Genomic DNA, 19,995 nt, shown 5'->3' with positions numbered 1-19,995 from the left:
CCACTGTGACACATTTGGTAAAGCAGAGCCAGACAGAAGGACATTGCAGGGCAAGGGGCGAATAAATCAAATATCGGCTAGTTTTGATTCGGACAACCCGTTTCAGACTGGCTTTAATGGTACGATCGATTATCTGGAGTTTGCGCCTTGACCCTAAAAGCCAGATTATCGATCGTTTGAGGACAGCATTGATCTATTTGTAGCTCGAACTGCTAGTAAGGCTTGGGAATGGTTTTCAAGTTCAGCCAGGCCCCTGTTTCATGCAGCCATTTGCAGCGCTGACAAGAGTTGCGAGAGGATTTTTAAAATCCTAATCAGATCAGTCCTATAGGGCTATGTTTTTATTTATTCTTCAAAGAAGTCGTGAAACCTGACTGGAGGTCCGTGATCCGATCTTTATCAGAATTTGGAAAGCGCGTAAAACTAGTGCTAGAGCTCGCAGATGTCCTTTTTAAAATCGAGTTTTCTGCACAATAAAACTATCGCAGATTAATATCACAGGGCCACAAATTTTATTAGCAACCCGCGAAACGTGTGATCAATAAGTCTTTTATTTCTTCAGTTACTTATTTCAAGTCAATTCAAGGCAGTGCACTTTGAAGACTCGTATGAATAGAAAATGTTGAATTTAATGCCGAATATTAGATTACTATAGTTTTTCCTGTATGCTCTATTATACAGAGTGTATCTTTATGTATAAATGCTTGTGTTAATGCTTAATAAATTTGTATTACTTTTATAGGAATGTTTTATGTAAAACGCTGAGCATAAAAATAATGACTAAACACGTAATTAGGCAGTAGTCATTTAAATGATTGTGTAATTGGGTACCACTTGTTTTTTAGTGCTCTTGGAAGACTTCCTGCAACAGCTAAATAAATATAAGCGTGCTTTTGACACACTTGGCTGTATTCAGCTCCAAACAAAATATTGGCTTTTCTTCAGTTCGCACAACAAATTACTTTTACATTTTTTTTTTTAAGTAAACAAAAAAATAAATAAATACAATAGTAGTACTGTCATTAAGGGAGGAGGGGAGGTCTAATGAAATGCTTCAAGTTGCACTCTTATCACAAAGAGAATTTCAGATCATTTTGGCCTTATTTGTTAATTTGCGTGCCGTGTTAAACCCCAAGCACATTTTTTCTTATCTTGTTGCTCTGCAGATTTCTAAATATAGCATTGGTTTGGATGAAATTTATGCATTCAAAGTTCTGCCAGTTTCCATTTCGAGACTCTCTTCCATGTGTCTCACGGTTAAGCTACTATAGATCAGAACAGTATGTTTAAAAAGTCTGGAAGGTTTTAGCTTAAAACATGTTTGAAAAACCGATAACAAGCAAAGCATGGAAAGTTACGAATGAACAGGCTGTTGGCCCTCTCTGTAATAATTTGATGTGGCTTTAATTTGTACAAATGTACACTTTTTGTACTGAATTGAAATCCTGTTTGTTATTTAAAAGTTGCTTGGCAAAATGTTCTTTATCAGCAATTTAAATCTGTAAGATATGCTTGGCTTGTTCCCAGGTAATATGCAAAGAACATATTTGTAGTGCGTTGCTTCTTTGTGGCTTGTCACAGCATAGTTTTGAGCAGCAAATAGGTTAATACCTGGGGGTGTTTGTATGCCACCTTTTTATTAAAACTGAAAAAAACATTGAGTAATATTGTGAAACCAGTTTGTGCGAGATTTTAAGGGCAGATTGAACATAAACAAGTTGTGTAATTGCTAAGTTGGGCCCCCCTCTTGTTCCTCTTAGGCTTGTAGTGAACCACTGTAGGGAAGAGTGGAACTATTTTAGGGCCTCAGTTCAGCCTCGTCAGGACTGAAAATCTGTTCAGAGCAGTGGGGTTGAAAAGTCTGAGATTGCGATATTGTACTGTTTTCGGATTAAATTTTTTCCATTACAAATTATATTCCCAGTGTAACAATTTGGAGTGAAATAATCATTAAAAATGAAAGCTTTAGTGTTTTTCTTGTCACCCATTTGCTGCAGTGTCAGCGCCGCTTAAAATTCCCCAGGTAAAACCTGATGATTGTGTTTTCAAACTTGATCTAAGAATGATCCAAAGAGCATCTAGTTCTTAAATGGAAACAAGGAAACATCTGACCTTTTGTACAGTGCATTTCACTTGCTCAATATCGCGAATTTCCTTGTTTGATTACGGACTTAGATACGAAGCAACAATCTCTTATTCATCTGTTATAGTTTCTTTTATGCAGATGGTCAAAATATTTCTACGTTTGAAAATTTTCTACAGCTTCATTTACTTAATGAACCTGGTTTGCTTCTAAAATTATACTCTGAATCTCAAATTTGCAATATGACCCCTAGATTTTGTACTGAATTAAAAATCGAGTGTGTAAATTTACTCGAGATGGATAAATGCCCTCTGTCTCCTTTGCAGTCGACCGGCTAGTCGGAAACTTTATATTCAGTCAAACTAATAGTACAGCTGTCACTCTTAACGTTCTTCTGTCAGTTGTGTGTCTTCACGGACACAGACAGCACATGACAACATAATTCATACCTCTGCAGACTAGAATCCGAAACCGTTTGACTGAATCACCTGCTTGGTTACATTACTAATATTTAAAAACGAGTCATACATAATTTGGTAATTGCTATGTTCAATCTTGTCAGCCTTGTCTCGCGCTGACATGGCATGACCATTGTAGCTGTGAGAAATCATTTTGAATGTATTTGCCACTCCCTTTGTCCACGTTACCCCGTGCTTTCTCAGATCTTGCGGCTCGCTGTGCTTCCCGATCGTACCCAGTTTCTATTACGATCCCCTTGTGATCACCTTATTCAAACCAACAATTAAAAGCTTCTCCTTAAGAGCCTGTTATCTGTTCTGTTTTGAAGTTCGTCATAGCTCTTCAGGTGGTTTTATTGTCTCACAAGGAGCTCGCTGGGTAATTCATACACTGCTGTGTCATTGTGAGTGGTTTACGGCATATTTGTTAACAATACGTCTCGTCACATTCATTTAATCTACCTGTTTGTTTCATTGTTTGCATACGGTGCTTGTATTCATCATTTACTTTAAATGTGTTACTAGTTAAGCTGTTGCTATTATAAAGCAGACAAAGCATGTTAATTTTTTTAAAGCACATTTATATATCAGATCCCACTCTTTAAGTTATTGTGATTTCACATGAATTTTGTCTCTCACGAGTTTTAAAATAAAATCAGCCAGATTCAAATCAGCAAATTCCTGTGCAACAACTGTTAGACCCCACTTTTCTTCTGATTTCAAGTGTGTGGGCAGGTTTAGCGATCGGAAACCCACCCGGTAATATTGTTGTTCTCACCACAGCAGCTGGTGTGCAGGTGCATCTTTAAATCATCCCGTGTCTAGACTCTCCGCTCCACTCACTGTTATTGGTTGCCCAATCATTCTGCATGCTAAATTTATTTCCTGTAACCTTTTATTGCAGTCTTTTTTTCACAGTGTGAGGTTTGTCACCATGGTGTCGCATTTTAGTGTTCACAAAAATGATCTAAAATACTGTAGTGTAAAGATATGAAGGATGCTTATAATGGTCGATTGTGTAATGTGCAAAGCTGTCTGGAGGAAAATCATGATTTTTAAAATAATAGAATAATATTAAATTAATATCAATATTAAATGTATGTTCATTTTCAAGTCGCTTTTTGACAAAGCCATATTGTTCAATACAAGTTTGGTTTAATGGGTAAAACCCAAAAAGCAGATGAAAACAAACCAGCGAAACCTCAAAGAGGAAGTGGGACAAGAGGCATGGAGACCCGCCTCCTTTTTAGACTTCTTCTTTTATATGGTTGTGCAGTTCCTTCATGTGTCCTGGTTGAAATGTTTGCTATTGTTTGTCTTATTTCAGAGCAGAGGGAGTACTTTGTGTGGGTTAGTCATTTGTTGCATTTATTTATTTATATATTTATTCTTTCATTTTGCGATGCATTGACGCAAGATTTATTTCGATCTCTTAATGGTGGCTGCGAAGGCAAACACACTTATGCAGATTGAATGCAGGTTTCAATCAATATGTCAGGTCGAAATATACTTTTCAGGTCTGTAACAAAGCAGAACTAGCTGCAAAAAAAATCAGCATTGCAATAAATCACTACCTCAATTACACGCTTTTTTTTTCTTTAGACATTTTCTTTTCTTCTTCTTAAACCTGTAGTTTACTTCAAGATTAACCTGTTAAAATTCTGATTTATGTTTTGACCTTTTTATAAAGGTTTACAAAGGTTTAAGGTTTTAACCTATTTTTTAACTTTTATAATTTAAAAAAACCTGTATAAAATAACACCTTTCTAAAACTTGCTTTGAATAATTTATTGGAATAAAGTATTGAGTATTAAATAATTACATTTAATTGTAAATGCATGCGTTTTATGCCACAGACCTTTTAGAAACATAGATTTAAACAAAAAACATGTAAACCGAAGCATTCATCTCTTATTTTGACGCATGCTAGTGACTTACACTACTTACATCGCTAGATTTTCAGGGTTTAAATTTGGCTAGAGCGTCATTCAGAGATTCCTTGCACAAAGTGAATGACTACACACCGTCAGCCAGGACACATCTCATCTCACTGTGCCGCCGTTCCTTTCATGTGCTTCAACGGTAGTCTTTTCAAGTGTCTGGCTGGCACCCCATTTGTACATAGTGTATTAGGAGTGTGGTGCTAAAAATAAGCGTAAGCGTAGAGGTACTGCACATTGTGTGTGTCTGATAAAGAGAGAGCACGCACATGTCTGTAGGGTTACACTACGTGTTTCAGCTTCCTTGTGCTCCAAAACTTCCGGACTGCCACATTTATGAATCCCTGTGGTCGGGCCACTGTTATAACTAATGTAAACAAGTAGCCAGCGCAAGGTATTTTTGACCTTCGCAATGCCTCCTGCTGTGACTGCCCAGTGTTTGAAAGGTCTCAGTTATGCGTGGGCTGACCGCTCGTTAGAGTTCATGAATGCGTGTAATTCATGTAAACCTTTGTGGAATCTTTTTTAAGTCATGAGCAGGATTGGGGAACTATCCTAGGTATTATGAATTTTGTTATCGCTGTTTAATTGCACATTTGTCACACGTATCTTTTTTTTTTGTCTTTTGAAATAGATATAGTCACTATTTTAGTGATGATAATGTGAAGAATTGTGAAACAGTAAAATAAGATACTAGATTTCAAACTGAAGTTTGATATAATAAAAAAAAACAATGTTTTGTTACATTATTGGATACAATTCAAGCATTGTTATTTTAAATATTTATTTATTATATGAATGGAATAATATCTTCCTGTTAGAATTGAGCAGGCTTGATGGCACACGGTAAAAATGAATGATATTCTATTTGTCGTAGCTAGTGGGACTTGAAATGATTTGATGCTGTTATAGTGTTAAATGATAGATAAATAAATTTGAATCTGTATTTCCCTCCCTCTGTCTGTTCATTTATCCATTCATTTAATGCCATTGTCTTGACTTTAGGCAAAGCAATTTTGGTTCACTTGAGAAGCATCTCTCCAGCTCGTACACAACACTGAAATGTGAAAAGCTGCAGGAAGAGCTTTTATTATCTTCATTAACCATGTTATGTCATATGGAAGGCATCAGCTCAAAGGGACAAAATTGTTGTTGTTTTTTTATATAGTTCTAATAATTTTTTATGGTTCTATGTAATCATTGGGTTAAAGCTTTCTATAGAATACATTTTCACAATTTGTTTTTGCTTGTTCGTGCTTGTTACAGAATAAAATCCTGTTAAATTAAAGGTCATCATCTGTAAGCAATTTTTGCTGAACATTCTCACTGAACCAATTAAAATGGTGCTGTCTTTTTTTTTGTTGTTGCAGTTTGCTCAAGTAAAGACATCAGAAATAACGTGACCAACCTGCGTGTGCTGGAGAACTGCACCGTAATCGAAGGCCACTTAAAGATCCTGCTCATGTTCACAACCAAACCAGAGGATTTCCGTGGCCTGAGTTACCCCAAGCTGACGGTGGTGACGGACTACCTGCTCCTGTTCCGCGTTTATGGCCTAGAGAGCCTAAGCGACCTATTTCCCAACCTCACAGTGGTTCGCGGCAATAATCTCTTCTTCAACTACGCTCTCGTGTTGTTTGAGATGCTGCAGCTGAAAGAGATCGGCCTTCACAGCCTGATGAACATCACCCGTGGAGCCGTGCGTGTGGAGAAGAACCCCGACCTCTGCTACCTTTCCACCCTCGACTGGTCCATGATCCTTGACTCGGTGGAGGACAACTACATCGTAGCCAATAAAAATGATCGAGAGTGCGGAGACGTCTGCCCCGGCACGGTTCAGGGGAAGACCACCTGCCCCCTCACCACCATCAACGGGGACTTCAGCGAGCGCTGCTGGAACCAGAAGCATTGCCAGAGAAGTACGTAACCTAAAACACTTTGTTTTATTTCGGTTTTGTGCTTTTAAACCATCACACAGAATTTATTTACACCCTCGAGAGGAATCCCACTCGTTTTCGCCTCCCCCTCGTCGTCAGATAATCGTTTCAAATCTCCGTTTTCACTGGCGCATTAGGGTAATAATATTTATATTACCATAGAGTCTCAAGATATTTTGAGAAGTGAGCGGAAAGTTGTCAGGGCTCTGTGTGTGAGACTGTGTTGGCAGTACACTCACTGGTTTCTTTCAGTAATAAAGACGGCCAACAGCAACCATGCTTGAAGCAACAAGTCAGGTGATCAGCTGCAGTTAAGTAAGCCAAGTTTCTCTGTCAAAGCATGAACCATGTTCCAGATCATGACGCAACTGCCCTGTTTGTGCAGTAGTGTGGGAGGTGCTTTGTGTAGTTGTATGTGTATTTTATAATTTTTTTTACCTGACAGGATCCGTTGGAGTGTCCGAGTCGCACGTTTTGAGCTGGTCTGCAACCGGTGAAGCCATTTGCAGCATTTAATTTGTCATGTCAGTTCAATTCGAAGTGCAGAAGAGCTTGAGTGTTGAACATACGGAAGAACTTTACATATTGGGGCAAAGCCCTTGAGCTCACGCAATTACGCAACACATGGGACACATCATGTAACTGTTCTTTGAACCAGCTGTATGGTGTCATGTGTGTCTTGGAGGCACGATCGTGTTCTGTTTGTAATGGTGTTTCTGCGGCCCCATTTTAAAAAGAAAAGAATCCTCTCTTGCTCTTTCTTTGCTAAGACAGATGTGCGCAATTAGTTTTCAGGCAGAAATCCCTTTGTTTTAAGTTGGAGAAGGGCCTGAGTCTCTAGTGACCAAAATAAATACATAGAGGTGGGCTCTTTTGACCTGTTCCAGTACCCTAGCAACCACCCAAACAATATAGCAACATGCTAAATCCATTCCAGTGTCAATATGTAACTTTAGTATTGCTATTAATATACTTAGCAGATATACTGCAAATGAAATGTTTTATTCAGCTGGGATGCATTACTTGTTCAATGGGACGATAAAGACAATCATAACGTTTCGATGTCAAGTAAATGCTGTTCTTTTGAACTTTCGCTTTTAACATTCATATTAATAAAAAATGAGCCCCAAATGTGCACATTGCAATGATTTCTGGAGACTAACGTAACACTGAAGATTTAGGTTAAGTCTGCTTTGCCATCACACGAGGAATAAATCACATTTTAAAATATATATTTCTTTAGTTGTAATATTTTGGAATATAATTTAAAATCGACCAAATAAATGAAGCCTTGCTTTTTGAATGTCTTTCAAAGTCTCTAATGTAGGTGATTTATGCAAGAGTAAGGATAGACTGAAGTCCTTGTTAGATGCCTTGATAATATCCTTGTTCTGGCCGCTTTGACTCGTGTCTGATGAGTTGCAGTTGTACAGTAGGGGATGGAGTTTTTGGCCAAAGGCGGAGATTAAAAAAGCATTATCTAATGATAGAATCAGTCCTGGCCTGCTGCTTGGTCTGTGGTGAAGGACTTGTGGTTAGGGGTCCAATATTGCTTAGAGTGTGCAGCAGCTTATAAAACCACAGAGCACTAAAGAGCAAAGAGATACTGCAAGATGAATGTTGTTTTCAAACTATTTTGATTTGTGTATGTTGCACAGACCTCATAGTGTTAGTTATGTGTGCCGCAGGAATTACGCTCTCTGTTAATAACGGATTAAGAAGGTTGTGGACCGTAAAGTCCCTTTTTGTTGGATTCTGTTTTGTGGATTTTGTAGAAAACTGCTGATTGTGTAAAGTCAAGTGAGTATATTTTGTGCAGTTTTATGAGAGGTTTTCTGCCATTTGGCACTTGGCCTCAAAAGCTAATTCTGGCAATAAGTCCTGTCTTATTTTCGTCATCCATGTCGCAGCAGTGCCTTCAGATGTTGTATTTAGACCCTGTTCTGTGGCTTGACGGTGTATTTCAAAACGGTTAAAAACCTTTTACAAGATTTTTTTCTTATTTTTATGTCTACATATTGTTGCAAAATGTGTACTTAAAAAAAAAAAGCTACACTGACTACTTAAGTGCTGAAACAACAGCATCTACAATGTACATTTTTCCTTTTGTATATACATTTTAACCTAAAATATAGTGTATAGTGTTTTCAGTGTATTGGCAACAGAATAACCAGATAAAAAGTGGGCCACTGACATCTGTCATGGTTGATCTGATCACAGGTGGTCGGGTTGAGACACATTACTGTTTACACTTGGCATTGACATGCATCTCAGATGTGTCTCCTGTGGGCACTTGTGATCAGATTTTGTTGAGAGGAGAGCCTTTAAATTCGTAGCTGCATACATCACTTACTATATTAGTTTGTTGCTGCGTTAAGGAGACAAAAAGGTAGCACACTATTAATAATAATAGTAAAATAGCATTTATGCATGGTTTTAATACGTTTTTTCCTCTCACTTCAGCAGTAATCTGCCAAGTGTCTTCAAAATTTACAACAGTCGTTTCACAAGTAATAAATGGATTATAACTACTGCATAAATATCATTTACTCCCATAAAATTCCCTAAGAATGCAAAATGTTACATAAAAAATATTATCAGACTAAAACAATACTTCCTTTTATGCCTCTCTTTGGAAAAAAGAAGCACCAGAGGGTTTAAAGTTTGTGGTTAGCAAGATTTTTTTTTTTTTTTTCAAAAGAAATTAATGCTTTTATTCATCATCAACCATGCATTCAATTTGTCAGAAGTGACAGTAAATACATTTGTAATATTTTTTTATTTCAGGATTGATTCAAAAGAGCAAACTTTATTTAAAATAGAAATCACGGTTTACAAAAACTTGCTATCAGCAAGTTATCAGCAATATTATTTTCTTTGTGAGATGCATGTAACTGGCCAAGTGTTTGTTTTATTAGCAAGTGACGTATTACCATTAGTTGCTTTCAGGATGCATAAGCATTTACTCTTGTGTTTCTGTACATTTTAAATCACATGAGGGCTTCTACACAACATATCAATTTGATGAGCTCTATAATAGAGCGTTAATCCCTGGTGGATTAAGCTGTTAGCGAGGTGTGTTTTCCTCACTCGCTCGCTCTATGTGGAGGATCTCTCTCTCTCTCTTTAGCAGTCTTGCTCATTTGCTAAGGTCCTTCTGTTCCATATGTCTCTTTGCATAATATTGAATCACATTAAGAGCTTTTGTCTTACACACAAGTCTGTCCAGCTGCTGGATTTCAACAGAAATCCAAGCGTGTCCCTCGCCCTCAATCCTGCGCCACGTGGAGGGAGTTGCAGAGTTGCGTTGCTTAATTCTGTCTGTAGGTGATCATCTGCGAGTGGTCAACTGCCCTTTCTCGTGTCTGATCCCGAGAAAGAGGAAAGTTACTGAGGGCTGCCAGATCAGCAGGCCTCTTGCGCAGCTGCCTTTAAAAGAGAAGGAGGGATAGAGATAGCGAGAGGAAAAAAAAGCCTGTGGTAATTGCAGGGACGTACTGCCAAAGTCTCTTTTGCAGATTTCCGCAGTTTTGTTGGCAGCCGTACAAAAGCGGTTTTGTTTCATATTTGGAATAGTTTTGGAAGTGTTGGCACTGGTTTTTCCTGAGCAGCTTTGCTCAGTGAGCATATTTTGACTGTTGGAAGCAGTAAAACTGATTTAAATCTATCGCCATTGAGGAATTAATAAAGTCTGACAGTAGATCAGGCCCTTTTTTGGTACATTTAAATGCCTCATCATTCTGCACGATGACACAGCATTGGGCCTGACTTCATTGCGCCCGCCAGCTGCCCTACGGGGAACTGAGGCATTAAATGGGCAAAGAAAAGGGTAAGCGGCAACTGTTGAAGGACGATGATATACTTGAATGCCTTTCTAAAGGCGCATGTACAGTACAAATGAAGAGGACATTGGTGATTCGGGAACAGTTTCTGGCTGTCCTTCACACCTGGGAAGTTCACTGTCGGTGTAAAGTCCGTGTTTTGTGTTAGATCTGTTAGGGGAGCGCCGAGGCTTCTGTCGAGGCTGTCAGCCAGAGCTGAATGAGGCTGGGCTTCCCCCGGCACTGAATATTTTACACACATTAAAAAATGATCTTCGTTATCTGTCCTCAGAGGGGATTAGAAACACAGCTGGGTTGGAGAAGCGGTAGTTTGACTAGGAAAAAAGAAACACTACATGTAGCTAAATGTTTAAATTTGTGGCTTAACATCCACCTCCCTGGTGATTGTATTTGGCTTAGAGAATTGGCTCATATTTAAATAGCTAATACAGTATGTTTCTTTTTTTTTTTTTTTTTTTTTAGTTGTTTGAACAATGAGCTTTGTGTAGCCATTTGTATCCGATTTGCTCAAGACTCAGTCTGGGTCATATAGTTTGTCTGACTACTTGTTCACCCGCGATAATGAAACTGTAGAAACGGTAGCTTCTTAAACTACAGGCTACACATAAATTAACCTTGTTAAATGTGTCTACCCTTTTAAAAAATAGTTTTGATGCTGCAAGCTACTAATAAAGCAACTAGCTCAAAATAGCTCACTAGATGCTCTTTAAAGGAGTGTTCGATTAAAGAAATAAAGTCCTTGCTAGTACATAATTGTTTCAAATTTTGGAGGTGTTTTTATATATATATATATATATATATATATATATATATATATATATATATATATATATATATTGGCTAAACATGTCTCTTTTTCAACAGGGGTGCATATTATACTATTAGTTTTCTATTTTTACTTTTTACATTTTAAATCTATGATGGCAAAGCTGAATTTTTTAAAAGCCATTACACCCGTGTACTCATCATTTTAATTTGCTGATTTCACACAGTTTACTAATGCTATTCAGGATTGTTTGATGAATAGAAAGTTTTGATTTAATGTATTTTGTATTCTAAATTATTCTGATACAAAATGCATTATAAATTTTATGTATTTTAAATTTAATGTATCCATTGCTGAATAGAAGTTTTAAATTCAAAGTATATAACTGCTACTAATATCAATAGAACATAGTTGGGAATAGTGGTAAAGTCAAGGTATGCTCTCTAACAGACATGTTATTGACTCTAACAGACATGTTATTGACTTGTTAAAAGATTCCTGTTTATCTTTTTATATTTTAGATTAATCCTGTAGTAAATATATATATTTTTTATACATTTTTCAAAGGAGTGTTGTTCAGTCTTTTTACTGGCGGCTTGAATGCAGTCTAATAATGGACCTATACATTAAACAATACAAAAAAATTAAGTACTATAATATGTTATTAATTAGTTTCCTTCACGTACGTTGCCAGGTAGAGGTGTTTGATTGTTGGAAAAAGAACCAGCTCAGGACTTGGATGGACTGCATGGTTTTACACAGTAGTTTAGTAGTGTTGCTGTGCCTCTCAGTAGTAGGAAACACAGTATTTCAGCGTGGTTCTGCACACATTAGTATAATAACTTGTGTATCAGAATCTTTAACAGAGCTAAACATCACTCTACTCTTGTCTTATTTTTAAAAATGGAACCTATTCTGCAAAAGAACATGTCAAATATATTAATAGCATGGGAAATGATGATAAAGGCTGAAGGAAACATTTTTAATGGAGCTGTTTTATTTTTAACATTCTTTATAAGTGTTAGACCTTGAGGATTGGGATCCTTCCTGTAGCTTTTTTTCCATGTGAGATGATTCCAGATTCACATACGTCAGTGACCTTCACGTCTCCATCCGTTTCAATCTCGGAGGGCCCGTGTGGGTCAGCTAGAAAATAACTCACCTATGCTTCTGTTATTTATGTGCGGAAATGAGATCTTATGTTTCTTAGCAGCACTGAGAAACAAGTGTATACATAAGTAAGTGTTGGGTGAAAATGTGTATTGATACGCACACGGGTGTATCCCAAAGGAAGGACCGTCTACAGCGGGGAGGCTTTACTATCGAGTCTCCCGTTTCCCCCTCAATTGCCTGACACTCCTATACTACAGGATACACTGGCGCCAATTTAGTCTCGGCATGGAACAATAGCTGTTACTGAACTTCACAGAATGTTCGTCCCAATTGTTTCCGGGCATTGTTAGGCGGCTTCCTACTGAGAGGTTATGAATGGTCCCAGGGGCAGAGCTCCTAGACCCTCTGACCATCAGCACCACCAATATTAGACAGGAACCGAACTCTTCCAGTGTGCTGCTTCGCTGTGGGGAGGATGTTTTTTCCCCAGAGTTCAAGGGTTGACCAGAATGTGTTAGGATCCATGCACATGAACCGTGCTTGATTTGAGAGAAAGGGAGAATGGATGCTTGACAAAAACTTCTGAATACCTAAGCAGTCGCGTAGAAACTCCTTGATAACCACCCACAAAAATATGTGAAAATTGGCACAGGCGAGCATTACTCACACTGTTTTCACAAAATGTTAAAGTCTAATATAAAGAAGATTATATAAAGAAGATTATTTAAAAATAAACAAAAAGAATACAAAAGTGCATGACAAAATTACAAAAAATTAAACTGCAATTAAAATATAATAAAGCCAGTTCAAAACATTAATAAATACTGTATTAATTTCAAACCTTTTGGGAATGGGACATTCTCATTCTACCATTTGATTGGACAAAACCTTTGTAGAATATGATGCGTCAATATTTTTGGTCCGTTTTCCTGAAAAACAAAGACATAATGTGTTTAAATTAATTTTGCCAGCATTTTGGAGTACTGTAGCATAAAGACAAACCTCTATGTTTACATCTAGAATAAAGGCCAAAACATTTACAACTCAATCAGTAGATCTGCTGCATAAATCATCATCAAAACTCTTCAATAGCAAGTTCTCATTTTGCACCTTGTGTCCTCCTAAAACACACATTCATAAGCCCAGCCAGAGCCACATCATTGCCTCTAAATTAATCACTTTTACTTTCTTCCTTTCACACCCTCTTTCTCTCAGTCATCTTTGTCTGTTTTTTTTTTTTTTTTTTTTTTTTTTTTTTCTAAACCATGCACTTACTCTGCAGCCAGTCTCCCTTTACACTTTCTTTCGTTAGCTTGGCCTTACTCAACAAAACGTTCTTCCTCTTGATGAAATGTTTGAACATGGCTTCTGATCATGCATCCCTAAAAGTGATTTCTTAATCCTCTTTAAATAGCCCTTCTGTAATATCAGGAAATTAATCATGCCATACACAGCATTAATCCGCTGAAATTATATGGGCTGTGCAGCATTTTGTGCATGGACAAAAATGCATTCGTCAGGTAGAAAGGCAGAAAGCCAAAAACATTTTGAAGGTTTTCTCTCCACACTTATGAGGCGACTAAGTTTTGGAAAAAGATTGGGATCCTTCAATCGCTTAAAAGACTCAATTATAAGCCATTGCAAATTTGAGGGCTTTGATTATCGATTATAATTGGCTAAGAACAGACTGTTAATGGATCTGGTTAACGTTTTAAAGTTTCCACATACATTTTTGGATCTTTTGGATGCTCGAGTTCTCACTGGGCTGAATATAAAGGCTATATACTCAAGTCTGTAGCCCCTCCTTTAGGGCTGAGACAAGCCCATTGAGTGCCAAAGGTATTAACTCAGTAAAAAGCATTACTGCTAGAGCCCTTCTCCTGGAATCCCAGACATCCAAAGCATTCATTAAACCTCAGCAGACGAGCATTTCATCAGTGTTTTTAACAGTTTTTCACTCAAAGCTCTTCTGTGAAAACATCTCTGGCCGGGCTCTTTAAATGTTCTTCACATCTACAGACTTTCATGCGGATGAATAGCACTTTAACTTTAATCATGGCAAACAGATTTGATTTGCGGAACACAGAAGCGTGAAATATAAAATAAGATTCATCTTATTTTAGCCAAGAAGTTGGCAGTGTTTTTATTTTGTGCAGTTCTACGTATGAGCTGGTGCTTGGAAAATGTATAACCGAAGTGTTAGCCTTTTTGTTACAATCCTTTTCCACAATAAATGTGGTAACTCTAGATCTACTAGGTTTTTAGAGATCAGAGCTCAGCCCGCAGAGAGAGGTATTTCTACACGGGGTCTGCATACTATCAAAACATCACTTTACCGGTTTATCAGGGATTGAAAGAATATTTCACCCAAAAATTAATCTGTTATCATTGGGTGAACTAACATTTTAACTACAAAGCTGCTTTAACACATTCATTGCTGACTTTTGTTCCTTATTTTATATATATTTTAGTGTTATTTATTTGTAATATTTTCAACTCTCTGCCTCTTCTTAGCCATGAGCTTCTTTAAAGACCAACACTGCCTGTCTCTGCCCCCATGTTTCTATAATTCATGTAATTTTCTAAATGCATAATCAGTTAGAGTGGGTCTTTTAATTCTGTGCTCTAACCACTCAGTTTATGCTAGATATTATTAGGCCCACATGGAATCTGCACACGTTCTTCATGTTAATTATAGGAAAATCTACTGTGACTAATTCAGAAAATGCTTCCTAGGTACATTCCAAGTCTTCTGAAAGCATACAAAAACTTTTTGTGAGAAGCAGACCAAAATGATAGTCATTATTCAGTGCAGAGTGAGCTGTTCTTCACTGCTGTCATTAAGTTCACTCATTGGTCATTTTTTTTTTCCATTCATAATTTATGTGCACCGTATCAGCTGATTTATCGAAAAGTTTCAACTCAAAAGAGTGAATTGTTTTTCGGATGAAACCACTTCTTCTCACATGCATTCTAATAAAGGAGGATAGTGCAGATGCGAAGATCTTCAGTGGATCGAGTCAAAAGAATTAAGCAATTCATTCATAATGAATTCGGTCTGCTTTAACACAAAGGTATCGAATGACTTCAGAAGAACTGTAATATGCTTAAGTTCAGATATATCCAGCAGTGACAGTATCTTTTCCTTGACAGTTTCAGTTGTGTAAGTATCTGTCAAGTAACTTTTGCAGATCCACCCAAGACACATTAATGTGGTACAGACCTTTAAAAAAAAAAAAAAGAGAGGGTGCTGTTGTTTCAGTAGCCGTAGGGGTGCTTTGTCCAGACTGATCCTCAAGCTTCAGCTTGGGGTGTGGTAGTCAAAGCTGATCTGACATTCTTCTCTGCTGTTGGAAGAGAGAGATAACTTGCATGCAGTCATTAAAGGGATAGCTCACCTAAAAATGAACATTCTGTCATCATTTTACTCACCCTTCTGTCATTCCAAACCTGTATGGCTAGCTTTCCTCTGCTAAAAACAGAACGTGGTATTTTAAAGAAAACGGGGGTTTAAAACAACCTTGACCAAATCTAAAACCATAAAAAACGAGCACGAACCGAAACAAGATAGGCATTCACCTTTCATCTTAAAGAATAACAGTATACTAAATTAACTAAAATTGAATTGAATAACAAATTAATAAATGTAGACATATAGAAAAAAGTGATCAAAATGACAAAAACACCATCTAAAGTGAGTGAAACATTAAAATAGAAAATAATAATTAAATAAAAATATAAAAATTCATAAAAAAATCACATTATTGCTGCTAAAATAATGCATTAACTGTATGGACTGGGCCATTTGTTTGTCCTTCACTGAAGAATTATATGAGGTTGAGGAAATGATGACTGTTTTTGTTTTTGGGTGAATCATGCCTTCATGGATTTTCGTTTTATTAAATTTCATGTTCATTTTGGTCTTAATAAATTATTGTAACACAGTGTAGGAGAAACACACTTCCTACGTATGGAGTCCCTGCGTCATTCATCAGCACATTAGTGCAGATGATTCTCCACTGTGATCTGGATCTTCATGTCTAATTTAGATGTGTTGCCTGTCATTGCAATGCTCGACCTGGTGGCAATGAAAAACAAAACGTGAGCCAGTACAATCGTGATGTTGGAGTGTTTTTCCTCCATTACGGGTGACTGGTTGCCTAATGAAAGTGTTTACAGCATCTGTCTCTGCTCTACTGCTAGTAGCCACTGTTTCACCGCCTGCAGTGTCACATAGTGCTGTCACCTCTCTGAATCCACGATTAACCCCAAAACACAGAGACTAATTAATAGCTGTCCTTGTAGCATCTCATTACTGTCTTGTTCTCACAGTCCTCATCCAATCATAGAACGAGCGCATATCTCTGATGCCTTGGGTCATCTTGAACACACACATCCTCTTCGGTGCGCTCAGTGAATGTGTAAGCACACATTAAAGCAGCATCCTGTCAGGCTAAACTGGTTACAAGGACCCAAATGCACGCGATAAGGCTAAGAGAACTGACTGACTGCCAGCTATTGAGGCAAATGTACACCTTTCTGACGCAGATACACTCAATATAAGATTTAGTTGTTTGGGATGGATATTTCTTGAAATACCTAAAATTGTAAAAGGCTTGTTCCTCCCGCCTAATTAGGAATCATTGCTTATATCAGATATGATAATATTTCTACAGTATCATACATTATGTATTTACGCACTGTTGCCATTGAAGTATGTCCTGTTTGTTCATCATTGGAAAATGCAGCCACTGAAAAGATTTCTTTGCTGTCAGTCGACAAACAAATGCCCACAACAACAAGGTTATCGAGGGCGTTTAGAGACTTGAGCATTGTTTTGGCTGTGTGCTTCAAGTTGTTGTCTTACTAAATCTCCTCTCTAGTGTGAAGCTGTGTGATGCTGAGCCAGTCTCTCAGTCCTTGCTTAAAGACTTGATTGTCCTTCTAAGATGTTTTTCTAGCTCCGCACAGTAGCTCAGGAGCTCTGAGGGGCCATCGGGTGCTTCCTTGCCTCTCTGACTTGTATGTTAAATTTATATTTTTCTCAACGATGAGAAAGCCTCAGAGGTCTGCAGAGGGTTCATGGATTGGTTTTGCCCTGTCATGAACTGTGACACCTCTTGTAGTCATGTGCCTTTCTAAATACAGCTCAGTGAATTTCCAGCAAGCACATTACACACGTTTTTGACATTAAATTATAAAGAAAATGGCCTGAAATCTAATGTATAGAAGGTTTTCTGTCATTATCACGTTCATTATTTTTGTTTTTATCAAATTATTATGCAGCATTGATGGGAAAGAAGTTAATCTACACGGAAGTAGCTACATAACCAGAAAATGTTTAGGAACAGGTGCATGCATATGTAGTAGACCGCTGTCCTCTGTTCATACAATATTTATAACTTACAAAGGGTCATCCAAACTTTACTGTAATTCCTCTTCACTGTTTTTATGAAGTATTTAAATGATTCTCTGAAAGGCTGGGAAATATTACAGTTGAAGAAGTACAGAACATCCCGCTAGTTTATGATAAAACAACGCCTTACTCTGGAATTATGTGTTATTTGGACAGGAGGTGTTCATCAGTCTCAAGTTGCTTTGGCAGAGAGGCCCATAAGTGAAGAATTGTCTTCCCATTTGAGGTGTAGTTTGAGCAGAGTGTTTAAGGTGTCTGTGTGCAGGTTCCCTTCTGTAATTCAGCTAGGAAAATAAGACATTCAATAATGGTCAATGGCACAAGCACAGAATTGACTGGAAAATTAACAAAATAGAACAAAATACACAATATGATGTTAATATTAACCTGTTGAACAAAGATGTAATGTTTCTTTTTGTGTGTGTGTGTGTGTTTGAGAGTCATCCTGTGTCTGTCGTTTCTTTTGCCTGTCAGTGCAGTCGTCATATATCATCCAGGCCCATTAAGCACCTATTAATGTGATTTTCTGAAATATTGACTACTGACCGTGCATGCATGGCTAATTAACAGCTAAAGTGATTGTTGCCTCTTGTGTCAGTTGCATCTACAGTAGAATTTAGGCATTTACTTTTTTGATTACCTGCGTGCAACAAATGCTGCAGGGAATTTTTTTCTTTGTACTGTCGAAAGCGTGTAGGTGAGTTTTCCAGGATATTGCCATTGAATCTACCCCGCTTTCCCCTGAGATGCCTACTCTTTCCAAGAAATCCTTTCACCTATCTGTTGAATTATAAAGGGTCCATTACTGTAGCGAAGTCCTCAAGACACGAACCTTGAAAATTGTCTGACAAGTGTACAAAGCTGAGTTTAATTTCACGAACAGTGCTGTCTGGTATTATGTGCATGATGTTAACAAGACGAGTCGTGCGACTGAATGCGCACAAAGGTGTGCGATTGTTTTGGTCTTAGCACTGAATATTTTGCCTTCTCTGAGGAGAATCTGTATCTCATGGCCTTTGACCCAGTTTAAAGACGAATCATTTCGAGAGATAGCTTGTTTGTTTTTCCTCTTGCAGTTGTTAAGGTGTCTGTTTATCTTTTCATGGACGTTTATATGCACGGCCTGTGTAAGGACAGTTTAAATTATGGTTACCCTACATTTCCTAACCAAATCTGTTGTTTCTGCGTAAAGGCATAAAACCGTTGGTACACGAGGCGAACGTCTTGGGTGCTAATTACATACTATAATGTGTCTTAGTGTGAATTGCTGTGTATTTGCGGTGACAAAGAGCAGATTGTGAGAGTGTTTGTCACTTGCCGACGTGTCAGATGTCGCCTGTCATAAAAACAATAGCTGAACTCTATAGTGCTGCCTTTCCTTCCTGCGGTACAGTTGTGTTTATAGATCAAGCTGTATGTGATCTATGTCCAGCAAAGACGTTTCATTTTCAAGGGTCAGATTCTGTGTCTCGGCGCCAAAGGTAAATACTCTCTTCCTTTCACACACCTTTAATCTCTTTAATGCTCTTTCCTTTCTCTGTCTCTTTCTTACACACTCATGCACTGCATATCCTTAATGGAAGTTGATCTTCCCATCTCAGGTGTTTGCACACAGGTGTAGATGGCGTTTCTGCTCGTGCTGAACTGAATTGCACTGCCTTTAAGAGTACGAGCACAGCTTGCGGTTTCGATAAATGAGTTACATGTGACCACCCACCCTGATGTTGAAATGTGACCCAGATCTAGCAGATAGACGCCCATAACATGAATGAATAAAAGCTAATGAGCAATGAATGACTCCCTCTATACTCACTGCACAAGGAGAGAAGGAACATTGGAGAAATTACATTTTTTATATTGCTCTGCATAGCTTTATTTGTTTTTATTCATTTTATTAAAATATTTTAGCCTTTTAGTAATATTCAGTATTATATATCTCAATATTTTAGTATGTTCTGTAAAAATTTGTTCATAAACGTCTTTTTAAAAGTTCTTTCAGAATTTTTCTTAAATAATTTTAAACAATTTGTAGTCTAATAAATGCAGGTTTTCACTAAATGAATATGTATTTATTTGCAATGCTACAGTATTACATTAAGTGCATAAGCAATAATATTTATATAAAATGTTAATTAAACAAAATATTTTTTTGTAATTTGTGAGTTTTTTATGATACTGACACTTGAATTTCTTCAAGGATCATGCAATTAGCATTCTGTAGTGTAAATGTATTTATGTAGTTTATGTATTTAATTGAAAGAAGTCTCTTATGGTCTCCAGAACTGTATTTATTTGATCCAAAAATATTGTAATTTTGTGTTGTTATTGCAGTGTAATGCATTTAAAGGCAAGGCTAGATTTTCAGTAGCCATTAATCTGCTGTTGCACAAAAACATTTCGTATTATATATATCCCAGTGCATTTTTTTTTTCAGGAATCT

At 37.4% G+C, this 19,995-nt stretch overlaps 1 protein-coding gene across 1 annotated transcript in view; it reads left to right on the top strand.

The window, feature by feature from the left end:
* insra (insulin receptor a) overlaps positions 1 to 19,995 on the top strand; it is a 42,477-nt gene that overhangs the window by 1,276 nt on the left and 21,206 nt on the right. The window contains exon 2 of the mRNA XM_043259920.1: positions 5,852 to 6,400. Within this exon, the coding sequence (XP_043115855.1) occupies positions 5,852 to 6,400 (549 nt within the window). The remainder of the gene's footprint in view (positions 1 to 5,851; positions 6,401 to 19,995) is intronic.

This window comes from Puntigrus tetrazona, chromosome 2, assembly GCF_018831695.1.
Source record: "Puntigrus tetrazona isolate hp1 chromosome 2, ASM1883169v1, whole genome shotgun sequence".
Lineage (NCBI taxonomy): Eukaryota > Metazoa > Chordata > Actinopteri > Cypriniformes > Cyprinidae > Puntigrus > Puntigrus tetrazona.
Note: the sequence above shows the minus strand (reverse complement) of the source record. Positions and strands in the feature narration are given on the sequence as shown.